Source organism: Delphinus delphis, chromosome 1, assembly GCF_949987515.2.
Source record: "Delphinus delphis chromosome 1, mDelDel1.2, whole genome shotgun sequence".
NCBI classification, from domain to species: domain Eukaryota; kingdom Metazoa; phylum Chordata; class Mammalia; order Artiodactyla; family Delphinidae; genus Delphinus; species Delphinus delphis.
Genome location: NC_082683.1, coordinates 125686941 through 125703167, shown reverse-complemented (window position 1 = coordinate 125703167; position 16227 = coordinate 125686941). Strand labels below are relative to the sequence as shown.

Here is a 16227-nt window from a genome sequence, read left to right as displayed (position 1 = left end):
AGAAAAGGGAACCCTCTTGCACTGTTGGTGGGAATGTAAATTGATACAGCCACCATGGAGAACAGTATGGAGGTTCCTTAAAAAGCTAAAAATAGAACTACCATATGACCCAGCAATCCCACTACTGGGCATATACCCTGAGAAAACCATAATTCAAAAAGAGTCATGTACCAAAATGTTCATTGCAGCTCTATTTACAATAGCCCGGAGATGGAAACAACCTAAGTGTCCATCATCGGATGAATGGATAAAGAAGATGTGGCACATATATACAATGGAATATTACTCGCCATAAAAAGAAACGAAAATGAGCTATTTGTAATGAGGTGGATAGACCTAGAGTCTGTCATACAGAGTGAAGTAAGTCAGAAAGAGAGAGACAAATACCGTATGCTAACACATATATATGGAATTTAAGAAAAAAAATGTCATGAAGAACCTAGGGGTAAAACAGGAATAAAGACACAGACCTACTAGAGAATGGACTTGAGGATATGGGGAGGGGGAAGGGTAAGCTGTGACAAAGCGCGAGAGAGGCATGGACATATATACACTACCAAACGTACGGTAGATAGCTAGTGGGAAGCAGCCGCATAGCACAGGGAGATCAGCTCGGTGCTTTGTGACCGCCTGGAGGGGTGGGATAGGGAGGGGGGGAGGGAGGGAGATGCAAGAGGGAAGAGATATAGGAACATATGTATATATATAACTGATTCATTTTGTTGTAAAGCAGAAACTAACACACCATTGTAAAGCAATTATACTCCAATAAAGATGTTAAAAAAATTTTTGGTAGTAACCTTGGGATTTAGGGACACATTGCTTTTAAAAAGTTTCACTCCTATACTGTACATAGCATCTCTGACTGCTTACTTTATGCCAATCACTAGGCTCTGTGTTATAGGACGATGATTATCACCCTGTCTCCTGAGCCAGAATCTGCCTTTTGTAAAATCGTCCCAGGGAATTCTGATGGTTTATCAGCTTTGCGAACCACTGATACTATAGATACAGAAGGATAAGGCATTCACTGTTCCTGTTCTTGAATAGCTTATAATCTAGTTGGGGACACAATAGACACCAATACAAAGTGATAGAGAGTAGTCAACATCAGTATGTTATTTGAAGCATGTGGTAGGAATTCATAAAATGGAAAAGTCAAGTTGGCCCAGAATCAAGGAGATAGAATTCTGATTGGACTTTAGAGAGTGGACAGTCTGAGTTGATCAAATAATATCGGCCAAGAAGCAAAGACAGAGACCTTATGTTGAGGAGACTGAAGACATCATAGAGATCTCATGTGAGGTGCTACATTACAATTTATTGAATCTGTTGAGACAAATCATAGAAGCTTGGAGGCATGTAGATTCAGGGGACCTGGGATAAGTTATAATGATGCTTCAGACAAGATAATTTTCAGATTCTCTATAAATAGCAAAATCATATCTTAAGGCCACGTGAAATAGCAAGATCCTCCGAGATACACAAAGGGCCCTGGAGGCAGGAAAAATATAATCATAGTAATCAACACGTGCTGTGTGCTTTCCAATTGCTAGGAATTATATACTTCACAGTGTTATTTTATCCTGCCAACCACCCTATTGGAAAAAACTATTATTATCATCCCTGTTTTGCAGGTGTCAGAATTGAGCTCCAGAGAGGTTGTGTAATGTATCCAAGAGAACACAGCTAGTAAGTGGGATTGAAATCTGGTCTGATTCTCTCAGTGAAGCTCTTTAAGCCCTCTCCTCTGTCACTGCCTTAGGTGGCCACAGGCCCTTATCAAGACAGAACTGTGCAACAGAGAAAGACAAATATCATATATCGCTTATATGTGGAATCTAAAAAAATGATACAAAGGAACTTACTTACAAAACAGAAATAGACTCACAGACGTAGAAAACAAACTTATGGTTACTAAAGGGGAAAGGGGGGAGCAATAAATTAGGAGTTTGGGATTAAAATATACATACTACTATATATAAAATAGGTAAACAGCAAGGACCTACTGTATAGCACAGGGAACTCTACTCAATATTTTATAATAACCTATAGTGGAAAATAATCTAAAAATAATTTGTATATATATATATATATATTCATATATATATATATTCATATATATGAATCACTTTGCTGTATACCTGAAACTAACACAACATTGAATCAACTATATTTCAATATACATATATATTTTTTAAAAGACAGAACTGTGCATGGGTAGAAGTCAGTAAAATGGGCCAGGCCAGCAGGCCCCATTCACGTGACCATCCCCTTGCTTCTTCACCACCTGAAAATACAATATTTCTGTGCCCAGTAACAGGGCATAGGGCCCTCTTCCTCAGATCAGAAGGAGAGCAGTGTGGTGAAGGGATTTGGGTCCCACTGCCCTGGGAATTGCAGAGCTCCTGGTAAGTGTGAACTCTGCCCCAGGCAGTGTTTATGGCGGCGGGGTCTGATGAGGGGCTACTGAGCCGTGGGGTCAGCAGATGGAAGCTGGGGGGGCGGGGACAGTGTTGCCCCGTCTCATGAATCCCTGAGCACTGTCCTGCCTGCTAGAGCCGCTGATTGCTGCCCTTTCTCCACTGGTAGTAAAACAGTCACTAACCTGGTTGCTCTCCCTAATACCTCCTGTCATCTGGAGCAGTGACCTAGTCAACCCCAGCCTGGAAAGGCCCCAGGAGGTGGGGACAGCGTGGGCTGCAGCTGCCGCGACGCCTGGGGGAGCTGTACAGGAGGAGGACACTGCCACCCGCAGCCGCGCGGCGCTCACTGCAGTCCCGACAGCGGCCAAGCCCGGCCAAGCCGGGCGCAATCGGCTGAGGCAGAGGCAGGAAAGGAACCATGTTCCCAGCTTGCCCTTGCCTCTGGGTCCTCGTGGTCCTGGGCTCCAGCTGGGCAGGCTGGGGGAGCCTAGGGGCTGAAGCAGCGCGGCTAAGGCAGTTCTACGTGGCTGCTCAGAGCATCAGTTGGAACTATCGCCCCGAGTCCACATACCTTAGGTAAGGCAGGCATGGCGACCGGTGGGCTTTTCCAGGGAGGACAATCTATTTCTTTTAGAGAGCATTCCCTTTGCAATTGCACTGCTTTTTTTTTTTTACTTCAGGTAGGTAAATACAATTAATAGAATAGCATAATGAATAAAATAAGCTTGGTGGATGCCCATTTTGCCTCCAGTAATACAAGTTTATCATTCTGAGGATATAGACAATAGTGTTTGGCTAGATGCTGTTTCAAGTTTGCTGTTAATACAGTTTTGTTAGTATGATTGATAGTTGATTTAATATATTGATTGATTCAAAAGCACCAGGTACCTACCTCTTCACTCCTGTTCCAGATTTTTAGAAGTCTAGTATTTTATTAAACTTCTAGTTACATATTATTTATTCCATGTCCACATAACTTCATCTTCTAAAACTAAAGGTTTACACTGTATACTTTATTATAAGCAGGTTATTCGATAACAACTGTATAATTTTGTTGTTTTCTTATAAATGACTTTCAAAACATCATCAGTTCATAAAAATGCAACATTGTTGTTCTTGTACCTTTTTTCTGCTTCGTGTGACTCTTCATTTTTCTCCCATTCTTAATCACTCCCTGGGATGTGGTCTACTCTGGCTATTTTGATAGAGTCACTATTAAAAGGCATATGTGACTTAGAGGGGGGTTAAATAATAAAACTCTATTTGAGTTGCAAACTATTTTTCCTAATTGAAAGGTTAAAAATAAGACTTCACAGAAATTAAACAAATCATAGGTTCTACTCAATATTTCCAGTTCGTTATGTTTTTATTTCTTTTCATGGTAAACCTCTTAGTGTGACTTAAGTTTTTTTGTAACTTAACATCACAGTTTAAGCAATTGTGAACGATGTGTTCCTCTTTTACAGTTTCGAAACCAAAGCAATCTGCCAAGAAGATATTGTAATGTTTTAAGCCTTTTAGTGTATAACATTACCCTTTCAAAACCTTTTCTTTGTAATTGGGTTATTTTGGAGGGCATTGCATCTTGGTCTTGTAATAATAAGAAGTCCCCCTTTTTTTTTTGTACAAAAATGGAGGGCCTTCTTATTTAAATATTGTACATTTAAATACATTTAAAATATTGTATTTCAAGGTGATAATCTAGGTCACACCCACACCCTTAGAGAACTGCTGCTGACTGAAACCCCAAAGGAAGTAGCAGTCTTTCCAACATTAATTGTCCTGCTCTTGGGTAGAACACTAACTTGGTTGCTGGCTTTCCTGTGTCACACTGTGCTTATGCTTTGGAGTTTGTTCTTTCTTCTGTAATTAACAACAAGAATAACAAGCAGAATTTTGGAGGCAGAATCACATAGGGCAAAATCCTGATTCATATGGTGAATTCACATAGGAAGCCATGATTGGTCATCCTATCCTCTCTGTGGCTGAGCTTCCAGAATTCTGGGAAGAGGTGTTCCTCTGGTATCAATTACTGAGTCAAAACCATACAGTGATAATCCAGACCAACTGTCCATATTTTTGAACCTCAAATCATGTCATTTCTTTCTAGTACTTTTATGTGAAAAGTCTAACCTTGTATCTGGCTGCTTAAACTAAGAACTTGTTCTAAATTGTCCTACATCTAGAGCTAATGATACTCACTAGAAAGAAATCAACATAGACAACTCCATCCTTTGCTAAAGTGTATTTTAGCACAAAGCAAAGATCTTTCCTTATTTCATGTAATATTGGCAGGACAGTGCCTTTTAGAGGTGAAATATATCTTTCATTCTTGCTCTGGGGCTGAAGTGAATGGTTTTGAAAATTTCCTTAAGGAAACATGTTCAATCACATGTATATAGTAACAGATATTGAAAAAAATACATATGTATTTTTTCTCGTGTTCTAGCTTTATATGATTTTATTATGAATAAATCATCCTTAAATAGTCCTCATAAATGGAAAATTCATCATGCATATTGTTTGAATTCATGTCATCTTTAACTTTCAGACAAATTATTTTCCAATAGCAATTCAATTGTTCAAATTAAAATAAATATACCTCAGTATGCACACATAATATACACAGGGAAACATATTAGGAAACACACCTCTATTAAAATTACTCCACATAAAAGACTAATTTTTCTTAGTAAAGATTTTTTACTGTCACCTATACTCCTGTATTTAAAGATCTAAGGTTAGGGACGGGAGCTACGTTTCAACTGTACATAAAACTAAACACACAAAATTACCACCACAGATAAATAAAAATGGACCTTCACATTAGGGACACAAACTAACATACAGAATCCTAGGGTTCTTGGGCTCTAAAAACTCTATGAGGTTGTTTAATTCATTTTCAACTTTCATGTTTTAACTTCTTACTTTTCCCCACACCCAAAGCACCAATACCCCTAGCAAATAGTTGTCTAGTTTCTACTTGAATGCTTCCAGTGACTGAGAACCCACCACCTTCAATAGCTAGCCATTCCAAAAATACTTACTCATGCCTCCTTTAATCCTGTTTCCAAATATTAACACAGTTCTTGTATCTTACATTTTAAAATTATGAGAATGACTATAATTACAGATTTTTCTGCTCTCCGGGAAAACCTAAAAGCTCAAATCCAATTTTCATTATATTTTTAAAATACTACTAGCTAACACGCATTGAATATTTACAATGTGCCAGCTCTAAACCTTTTGTAGGTATTAACTTATTTAAAACTTGTAACAGTTCTGTGAGGGAGATTTTACTATTAGTCCCAGCTCACAATGATAGAAACAGAGGCACAAATTGATTAAATAAACTTTTCAAGGTTATATAGTTAACAAGGGGTAGACACAGGATTCAAACCCAGACACTCTGAATCTACAACCAGTTCTCTTAGCTTTTGTGCTACATAGACATCATGGCAAATGTGATTAGTATCCCTCTCTGTTACGCCCTAATTATAGTGGGGCCACTCTCTGGATTAGGAAGCATAACAAAGCCAATATGGGCAACTGGTTTAGACATTGGTAAGAAATTTCCCCTAATTATCTTTCCTTCATCTTTGAGTTTAAGACAAGGATAGGAATCATGTGCCCATCTTTAGAGACACTGAAGAAAAAGATGGGAAAGTATCCCAGTACTCTCCCTGCTGCCCTCTCTCTGAATTTTTAACCATGAAAACAGTCATCCCTTGGTACCTGTGGATATGGAACCCACAGATACAGGGGGATAACTGTACTAGTCTGTTTTATATAAGGGACTTGAACATCTACAGATTTTGGCTCCAGGGTCATCCTGAACCAACCTCCCACAGATACCCAGGGATGACTGTACAATGGTTTTTGAATCCTGGCTTTGCCATTATCAACTGATTCTCCTTGGGCAAGTTACTTAAACTTTCTGAGACTTAGTTTTTTCATTTGTTTGTTTCCTATATGAATCTCAGGGTCTTGACTCCATTAGCTATCTTCAACTTCTCAGCGAGAAACAGAGTCCACCAAATCAATTGTTCTTTACAATGTTCCCCAGTCACATAAGACTGTATTTGATTGATGAGTTGAAAAACAGCTCACATATTTATTCATAAAGGATTTGGTCATGTCTTTAATCATTTAAAATCTAAGCCTAAAGTTTGGGTTCACACTATCATCTTGGGTTCTATTTTAGAAAATTGATTCTGAGTAACAGGATTGGTTAGGGCAGACTAAATTTGTGAAAGAATGGTTATCACAACAGAATATTCTTGAAGACACCAATAATTATTTTATTAACTTTGCTTACTGTTCATATTTATAAGACCTTGGGCTTCTGAACTGCAGTTAAAAATACTGTTATTTCTAGTAAAAGTCTGAGGACATGAGAGATATATTTTGTTGTAATGTGCGAAGTAGATGTCAGGTAAGCCTTTCAAATTTATTTTATTTCCAGTTCGAATACTTCTGCAACCTCCTTTAAGAAAACTGTCTACAGAGAGTATGAAGCATATTTTCAGAAAGAAAAACCACGATCCACAACTTCAGGTAAGCCTGAAATATATTTTTCAATTTTAAAGATAAAGCTCTATGGATAATTTGATATTCATATATATCTAAAATATTCACTTAGTGATCTTTTACAGAAATGTGTGTTTCTGTTATTTTGGCTAGGTAATTGGTAGAGCTCTTATTCATAGTACTGAGAATTGAGAAAAGCAAAGCATTAAGCCAGACTAGGGTCCCCTCTGAGCATGGGGCCCTGTGCAATTTCATGGGTCTCATGCCCATGAAGCCAGCTGTTTTTGACTGTGATTAAAAAAAAACTAAACTAAACTTCTAAGTGTTTGAATTTGTATTCACTCATCTAACAAACGATTATTGAACACCTGCTGTGGGTGCTCAATTGAACTAGGCACTATGGATGCCACGCTGGACAAGAGAGACACATCACCTGCCTTCCTGGAGCTTATGGTCTAGTTTAATGAGCACAGATGAGCCTTAGCAAATGATGATTTGCTGGGTCCCAAGACTCATTTAAAGGAACTGTATATGGCTGATTCTTTTGCATCTATCTTTCCCATCTCTTCTGTTTTATTTAGTGTGATGTATATAACAGCTATAATTTTTAGAGGAAAAAATCTCTTTTTTTTCTCACCTCTTTTTTAATTAAGGAAAGTAGGCTGAATGGGTTTCTGGGATCGTAAATATGGTAAATATGGTAACATAGGTCACAGAACTGATAAAGGCCGTTAAGAGAGAACTTCCTCCAGTTAGGTCCCCTAGTCAGTAATTCAACTCATCCTTCCCCCCAACCAGGTGAAGACCTGTCATCTTCCCCAGACTCGTCCTTCTATCTCTTTTATTCATTCCATCTTGTTCTGCCTCCTCCTCAGATCTCCCTTTATCTTCAATCTTTCCTTAAATGGAGACTTCCCTTCCGTCAAAAATCCTCAACAATAAAACAGAACACAACTTATGTTCAAATTAAAATCCGGTCTCAAAAAAAAGTCTCCCCTTGACTCTGTCTGCCTTTTCTCCCCTTTCCTTCACTACCAATTTCCTGTGTGATTGGTACATTTCATTCTCTATCATATCAAATTACTCTCCTAAAAGGGGCCCCATGACCTCTTAGATGCCAGACCAATGGTTTCTTTCCAGTTATTTTCCCACTTGATATTACTAAGACATGTAATGCTCCCCCTTCTTGAAACTCTCTCTTTACCTTGTTTCCCTGGTGCCACTTCCCCTGCTAATGGAGATGGAATGGAAGTGAATGGAAGGTGAGGAAATGTAAGTAGGAGGAACTTACATAGATAACTCTTTCCTGAAACTTGGCTCCAAATGGGAGGAGAAATAGGGTAGTTCTGGGAGGGAATGAGGGGTTTAAGGATATTTTAAGAGTTTTATTTCAAAAAGGACAGTGACTTAAAATATCTAAGTGCTCAAGGGAAGAATCCAATAGAAAAGGAGAGGATAAAAACATCTGAGGGAGAATAACTGATGGAGCCAGACTCAGAAGAAACAGGAAGTGATGTGATTCAAAGCTGGGTTGGATCAGCCTGAGGTGGAAGAGATACTAACCTTCATGGGGGGCTGGGTGGGGAGCCTGGCAAGGGACCAGGTGAGTAAGCTTTTATTAATAAGATTACTAATAAAATTAAGTTTGTCATTTTGGTCAGGAAATTAAAGGATCTCCTGTCCTCTACAGACTCTGTAGTCTATTCATTTTTATAGATCCAGCTTCAAGCTTAGTATGTCCAGTAGATATTTAAGAACTATTTAATTAAATTAAGTTGTGAGTGGGTAAAGGGAAGACGAGCTGGGAAACATATTCATTAGGCCTGGGAAAAGAGGAATTGGGCAGAGATTCAGAGCTCTCCTTTTTGTGACTTTTGCCAAGTTCACTGAATTTGAATGTGCTGTGCCGGCCATTGTGCTGAGTGCAGTAAGGGATAGAAGGACCAGTGCCAGCCTGCAGACTGCCTTTTAGGTCAGGTGTCCCCAACCCCCAGGCCACAGACTGGTACCAGTCTGTGGCCTGTTAGGAACCGGGCTGCACAGCAAGAGGTGAGCAGGGAGCCAGAGAAGTTTCATCTGTATTTACAGCCGCTCCCCATTGCTCACATTACCGCCTGAGTTCCGCCTCCTGTCAGATCATTAGATTCTCACAGGAGCGCGAACCCTACTGTGAACTGCGCAGCGAGGGATCTAGGTTGCGCGCTGCTTATGAGACTCTAATGCCTGATGATCTGAGGTGGAGCTGAGGCGATGATGCTAGCGCTGGGGAGTGGCTGCAAATACCGATTATCATTAGCAGAGAGGTCTGACAGCCCAGAGACCATAATAAATCAATTTCCTGCAGACTCATATCAAAACCCTATCAGCGAGTGGCAAGTACAATTACGCTGCATCTTACGAAGTAGACCGGACATAAGCAGCACACTTCAGGTGTCACTGTCTCCCAACACCCCCAGATGGGACCATCTAGTTGCAGGAAAACAAGCTCAGGGCTCCCACTGATTCTGCATTATGGTGAGTTGTATAATTATTTCAGTATATATTACAGTGTAATAATAATAGAAATAAAGTGCACAATAAATGTAATGCGCTTGAATCATCCCCAAACCATCCCCTGCCCTGGTCCGTGGAAAAACTGTCTTCCACAAAACCGGTCCCTGGTGCCAAAATGGTTGGGGACTGCCGTTTTAGGTGATACCGAGGCATCAATCATTTTTTAAAATTAATTCTTATTGGAGTATGGTTGCTTTACAATGTTGCGTTAGCCTCCACTGCACAACTAAATGAATCAGCCATACACATACAGATAGCCCCTCCCTTTTGGACTTGCCTCCCATTTAGGGTACCACAGTTTATTAGGTAGAGTTCCCTGTGCTCATTTTTGAAGAGGAGAAGACTGTGACCAAAATCCTTGGAGCTGATTAATTTTGTAGTGATTTCCTGATTCAACCTCATAAGTTAGAAGTAAACCTTGATAGTTGATTTATGTTTAAGCCTGGTACACTTAAAATATTGCCTTTGTCAACCCCAGTGTATCTCATAACATATTTGTTTTATGTGAACTCTGAGGCATTTTAACATTCATTTTCATGCAACCTCTTCCTGAACTCCCAAAGTTGCTTCATTATGAACCTTGGAGCACAGGGGTGGTGTCTTATTCAGCTCTGTAACCCTATAATAATTGATACTAGGAGGCAAACCTGATGTAAAGGAAAAGTCTCAGATTTTTAATAAGATCTGGTGTGAACACTGCCACTGACTATGTGGCCTTCCCCATTCTATTGCCTAGTTCTGTGTTCTTTGTACCTTTTGCTTATTTCCTGCTCCACCCATCTGGTGGGTATGATTCTAGCCATGTGCCCCATTTCTGCAGCATGAGCCCAGAAGTTATTGTAATTACAGGTGGGGCTAAGGCTACAGGACTGGAGGTCTGATGAGGCACCTGTCCAGTGAGGTTTGTGGACATGTGGACAGGTGGAGGGGCCAGGCTCATTTTCAGAAATCCTGTCTTGGGCTCTAAAATGGCTAGTTTTGAGTCTCTGTGTATTTTCCAGGAAGATTATGAAATGTTTGTCCCCAAAGGGGTTTTATATTAACAGCAACAATGGGCTGCCCTGTATTCTGCAACACATTATTCACCTGAGAGCAGGGGATTGCATTAGCTGGCCTCCTGTAGTCCTTTCCAACGCCAAAACTGCAAGAAATTGGGTACATGCTGTGCTAACTTCCTGGGATCTCAAGACAGGCTACTCCTTCCCCCAATTTGGCTTTGGGCACTGAGGAGAGGGTGGAAAAGGTCTTAGGCCATCTGGCTAATGGAGGAACTAAACAGCAGCTCAAACAACATTCAGCCATGTGTTTGCCTACATGCATGAAGGTATTTGGTTTGTATTTATAAGAACATCCCTTTGTTTTGCTTTAATTCTGAAGAAGCAGATAGGGAGGCTAAATAAATATTGCAAAGAACTCATTGCAGTAAGAGGTGAAATCACTTAGAAGACTTATTCTGGGCATCTGGCATTTGCAGCCATGTGATGCCAACAAACAAATCGACCAAGCAAGGCAACCACGGCAACAAAATGCAGTGGACAACGTGACAGCAGTCAGCATCTGATTGGGCTCAGGGGCATTCTGGGTGGTGGGAGTAGCCAGTGGGGACTTCTGCTGGGAGCTAGGACTGAGGGTGGCAGCCAGAAGAGAGGGGTCAGCCAGTGGAGTCAGATGTGGCCAGGAGTCAAAAATGGTGTGGACTTTGGGACTGTTCCAGGAAAGTGGGGGATCTGACCCGCCCTGCAGAAGGTGCTTAAGAAAGCTTTGGTTCAAGAGTCCAGAGAACTGAGTTCTACACCCAGCAATGCCACCCAGTCACTCTCCGCACCCACTTCCCAGGCTTTGTAACCATCTCTATAATGAGGATTAAACTATGTGGCCTCCATGGTCCTGTGCAGAACTAACATAAGAACACACAAACAAAAAGCTTCAGGCAGAAGGTCAATATAAACTCTAGGACTGGAGTTCAGTGAAAGGAATAAGTGGGTGGAAAGATAGGAGTTGGGGAAAGATAGGACCTCTATCTCAGAGATCACATTTTATCAATGCTAATAGGAAATTAGTGTTCTATTGCTGTAACACGTTACCACAAACTTAGGGGCATAAAACAACACAAATGTATTATCTTAGCGCTCTTGAGGCCAGAAGTCCAAAATGAGTTTCACTGGGTTAAAATCAAGGTGTTCGTAGAGCTCTATTCCTTCTAGAGGCTCTAGGGGAGAATCGTTTCCTTGCCTTTTCCAGTTACTAGAAGCCACCTGCACTCATGGGCTCATGGCCCCTTCCTCCGTCTTCAAAGCCAGCAGGCAGCATCTTCCAATTGCTAACTCAGACACTCCTGCATCCCTTTTATGAGAGATTTTATGATTACATTGGGTCCACCTGGATAATCCAGGAAACTCTCCCCGTCTCAACATCTTTAACTTAATCACACCCACAGAATCCATTTTGCCATATAAGGTAGCATATCCATGGGTCCCAGGGATTAAGTCAGGGACATCTCTGGGAGGCCATTATCCTGCCTGCCACACCCACCAAACAAAACCCTCCCACAACATCCTCCGTTTCAGAGAATGGCACCCTCATCCACCCAGCCTTCCAAGCCAGAACGTCACCAGCCATCCATGCCAACTTGATCTCCCTCATCCTCCACTCCATGTTCAACCCATCAAGTCCTGACAACTTGATTTCCTAAATAGCTCTCTAATACGTTCTCTCCTTATTATCTCCATTGCCCTAACCTTAAACTAAGCCAAGTCACCAACATCTCTCTCCTGGAGCCTTCCATCTATTCTCTCAACATTCACTCTGGTTTCTCCCCAGATCAGAGGTTTAAAAACCAATATGTGGTTCATGTCACATCCCTGCTTCCAGATACTCTTAGGTTAAAACGCAAAAGTCTAAGAGGCCTACAAGGCCCTATGTGACTGGACCTCTGATCATGCCTTTGGCTTCACTTTCTGCCTATCTCTCTTATCTACTAAGCTCTACCTTCCCGTGGCTGTCAGTTCTCTGAATAGGCCAAGTTTTCTGGCACCTCAGGGCCTTCGCACATGCTAAACCCACTCCCTGGAATGCCCTTGTCTATCCCTTTGCCTCTTTGCCTTTGGACTTCAGTTAATGCATCACTTCCTCAGGGAAGCATTTCCCAACCCTGATTACCTCCCTGCTTCTAAGATTAGACTAGATGCTTCTGTCAAATGCTCTTAAGAGAATCCTGTACTTTTCTTTCATAATATGAACCACAGTTTGTAATTCAATATTTGTGTGATCATTTGTTAAAATCTGTCTTTCCTTCTATTTTCTAAGCTCTATGAAGGCAGGGGGTACATCTATTTTACTCACCATTGCAATTCTAACACCTAGGATAAAGTGAGCACTCAATATTTGTTGAATGAATGAATAACTACAAGGTGGGGGGCTGCAATACCAAGAGGTGGCTAAAAGCTCAGTATCTAGAATCACACAGATTTAAGTTTAAATCATGGCTCTGCCTCTAATTAGCTGTATAATATTGGGCAAGATATTTAAATTCTCTGAGCCTCAGTTTCCTCATCTATAAAATAAAGATCTTACTATCTACCTTAAAGATGTATTGGGAGGTTTAATGTAAGGACTTAGAGTGCTCAAATATATCAAGAGGGACGTTTATAATGATCGCCACTGCAAACAAATGCCAGTTGAACTCCATGACTACTGTAACTTCCCTTTCCTGTTCCTGTGATTCCTAATGGGCAGAAACCAACCCCATGAGAGCTTATGGATGGCTTGGAAGTGAGAACAGTCAATTGTCCGGAAGAGAGCTTTTGGTGACAGGTTCTCAAGCTTTGGAGGACATCAGAATTACTCAGGGGTACACATCTAAAATGCAGGTTCCCAAACCCCACCTCTAGAGACTCAGGTTCATTGAGGCTGAGATAGTATTTACTTGGGAGTCTGCCTTTTAGTTAGACCCTCACTGATTCTGATGCAGAGCATCCGAGGACTACACTTTGGGAAATTCTAATATATGATTCTTCAAAAACCTTACTCAAATATCAACTCTTCCCTTAACTCTGCAGACAGAACTGGTCCTTCATCCTCTCTGCTCCCGTAGCACTTGGCCCGTATCTCAGCAGTAGCTCCTACCGAATGTCTATCTCTGAACGAGCTTGTGATCTCCTTAAGGACAGGGACGGTGCCTTATTTACCCATGTGGCCCCAGAGCCTAGCACAGTGCCTGGGATGTAGTAAGTGAAACCTCACTCTTGATTTCTGCACCCTAACCTGCTCAACCCGCTGTGTCCCCATCAAAGTAACTGATAACATTATTTATCCAGTTGCTCAGATCAAAAACCTTGGTGTCATCCTTGACTTCTCTCTCTCAAGTGCCACATCCAACTCCTCAGCAAATTTGCTGGCTCTACTGTTGAAATGTCCAGAATCCAACCTCTTCTCCCCACCTCATTGCTACACATGCTGGCCCAATACACTGTTGTCTCTCGTTTACACCACCTGTTCTGCTTCCTCTCTTGTCACTACACAGAATATTTTGTACACAGCAGCTAGGATGAACTTTTAAAAATTATTTATTTATACAGCAGGTTCTTATTAGTTATCTATTTTATACATATCAGTGTATATATGTCAATCTCCCAATTCATCACACACACACACACACACACACACACACTTTCCCCCCTTGGTGTCCACACGTTTGTTCTCTACATTTGTGTCTCTATTTCTGCCCTGCCAACTGGTTCATCGGTACCGTTTTACTAGATTCCACATATATGCATTAATATATGATATTTGTTTTTCTCTTTCTGCCTTACTCTGTATGACAGTCTCTAGGTCCATCCATGTCTCTACAAATGACCCAATTTCGTTCCTTTTTAGGGCTGAGTAATATTCCATTGTATATATGTACCACATCCTCTTTATCCATTCATCTGTCAATGGACATTTAGGTTGTTTCCATGTCCTGGCTCTTGCAAATAGTGCTGCAATGAACATTGGGGTGCATGTGTCTATTTGAATTATGTTTTTCCCTGGGCATATGCCCAGTAGATTGAACTTTTAAAACATATCAGACCATGTCTCTCTGTTGCACAAAGCTCCAGTGATTTCCCATTTCACTTAGAAGAAAATCCAGAGTCCTTACCATGGCCCATAGAGGGTGATCTGCCCTCTCCACCCCCAACTTTTCTCACTCTGGCCACACTGTTTGTCTGACTGTTCTTTGGATACATCAAGCTCCTGCCTCAGGGACTTTGAATTTGCCTCAGGACCAGAGAACAGTCTGATCTGCTCCCTGACTTCATTTAGGTCTCTGAGGTCTCCCCTTCAGAGAGATCTAAAGTAGCCAGTCACCCTTCTTACATTACCCTGTATAAATGAAAATGAACATCTTTCTTGACCCAAGATGGTAGTCTCCCCAGGAATGACAGTGGATCAGAATGGGGTGGACATGGTCAGAACTATTTCTTCTACTCTCTTAACTAGCTTTGGGCCCAAGCCAAGTGTTTCTACCTTCCTATCCTTATCTGCCTGCATGTAATATAGAGTTAATGAGCTGGCAAAGCCTTCTAGATTGAAGATAAACAGGTCAACCTCAGGACTGAGAGGAATGACGGCAATCACCCGTGGGGTTTTCTGCATGTTTTTCTTGCTTAGCAGCTCTGTCTTGGTAATCCTGAACACAGACATATTTTAAATCCTTGTTTTCATAGGACTTCTCGGGCCTACTTTATATGCTGAAGTTGGAGACATCATGAAAGTTCACTTTAAGAATAAGGCAGACAAGCCCCTAAGCATCCATCCTCAAGGAATTAAGTACAGTAAATTCTCAGAAGGTAAGAGGAATTTAACATCCCTCTGACAAGGGAAAACTTACAACTCTTTACCACCTGTGTCAAACATTTTAAACCATATTGTTGACCAAGTTAGAGAAATCTCCTTTCCTGCAACTGGTAATTATAAAAGTTGCTGCCTTCGTAGATTTCAGATAGGAAAATGAAAAAGTTCTGGGGTCATCTGGACCTCAGTTTTTTGGTAGGTTCTTGTTTTTTAATAGTTGGATGGGCAAGTTACCTAATCTTTATGAACTCCAATATGTTCCTCTGCAAAATGAGAATAATAATACATATATTGCAAGAGGGGTTAAGGCAGGGGTCTACATACTTTTCTGTGAAGAGCCAGTAAATATTTTGGGCTTTGTGAGCTATGGAATCTCTGTTGCAACTACTCAACTCTACTCTTTAGTACAAAAACAGCCATAGACGATATGTAAATGGATGCACACGGCTGTGTCCCAATAAAACTTTATTTACAAAAACAGGCAGCTGACTGGATTTGGCTCATGAGACATAGCTCGAAATGGCAACATAGGACTAGCCTGGCACATAGATGGCACTTAATAAGTGATATTTGGTGGTGACGGTGGTAGTAGAAGTAGTATTAAAATTTTGGACATAGTGAAGTACTTAAGAACATAAGCTTTGAAGGCAGACTTAAATTCAAATTCCAGCTTTACAATTTCTGGTTCTATGACCTTAGCCCCTCTGAGCCTCAGTTTTCTCATCTATAAAATGAGAACGATTATAATTTTAACCCTTCACAAGATTACTTTGAGGATCAAATGAGATCACTTAAGGTAACAAACTAAACATGGTGCCTGGAACCTGGTAAGCCCTCAATAAATAATGATAATGATGATGATGATAACAATGATGGTGAAGAT

At 40.8% G+C, this 16227-nt stretch overlaps 1 protein-coding gene across 3 annotated transcripts in view; it reads left to right on the top strand.

The window, feature by feature from the left end:
* The first annotated feature begins 2669 nt into the window (after positions 1 to 2669).
* The window catches only part of F5 (coagulation factor V), an 86719-nt gene continuing 73161 nt past the window's right edge, over positions 2670 to 16227 (top strand). Inside the window, exons 1-3 of one of the 3 annotated variants that reach the window (XM_060033711.1) lie at positions 2670 to 3002; positions 6892 to 6983; positions 15218 to 15340. In XM_060033711.1, the coding sequence (XP_059889694.1) occupies positions 2845 to 3002; positions 6892 to 6983; positions 15218 to 15340 (373 nt within the window). In that variant the 5' untranslated portion in view covers positions 2670 to 2844. The remainder of the gene's footprint in view (positions 3003 to 6891; positions 6984 to 15217; positions 15341 to 16227) is intronic. The other 2 variants (XM_060033702.1, XM_060033717.1) reach the window with 2 other exon arrangements.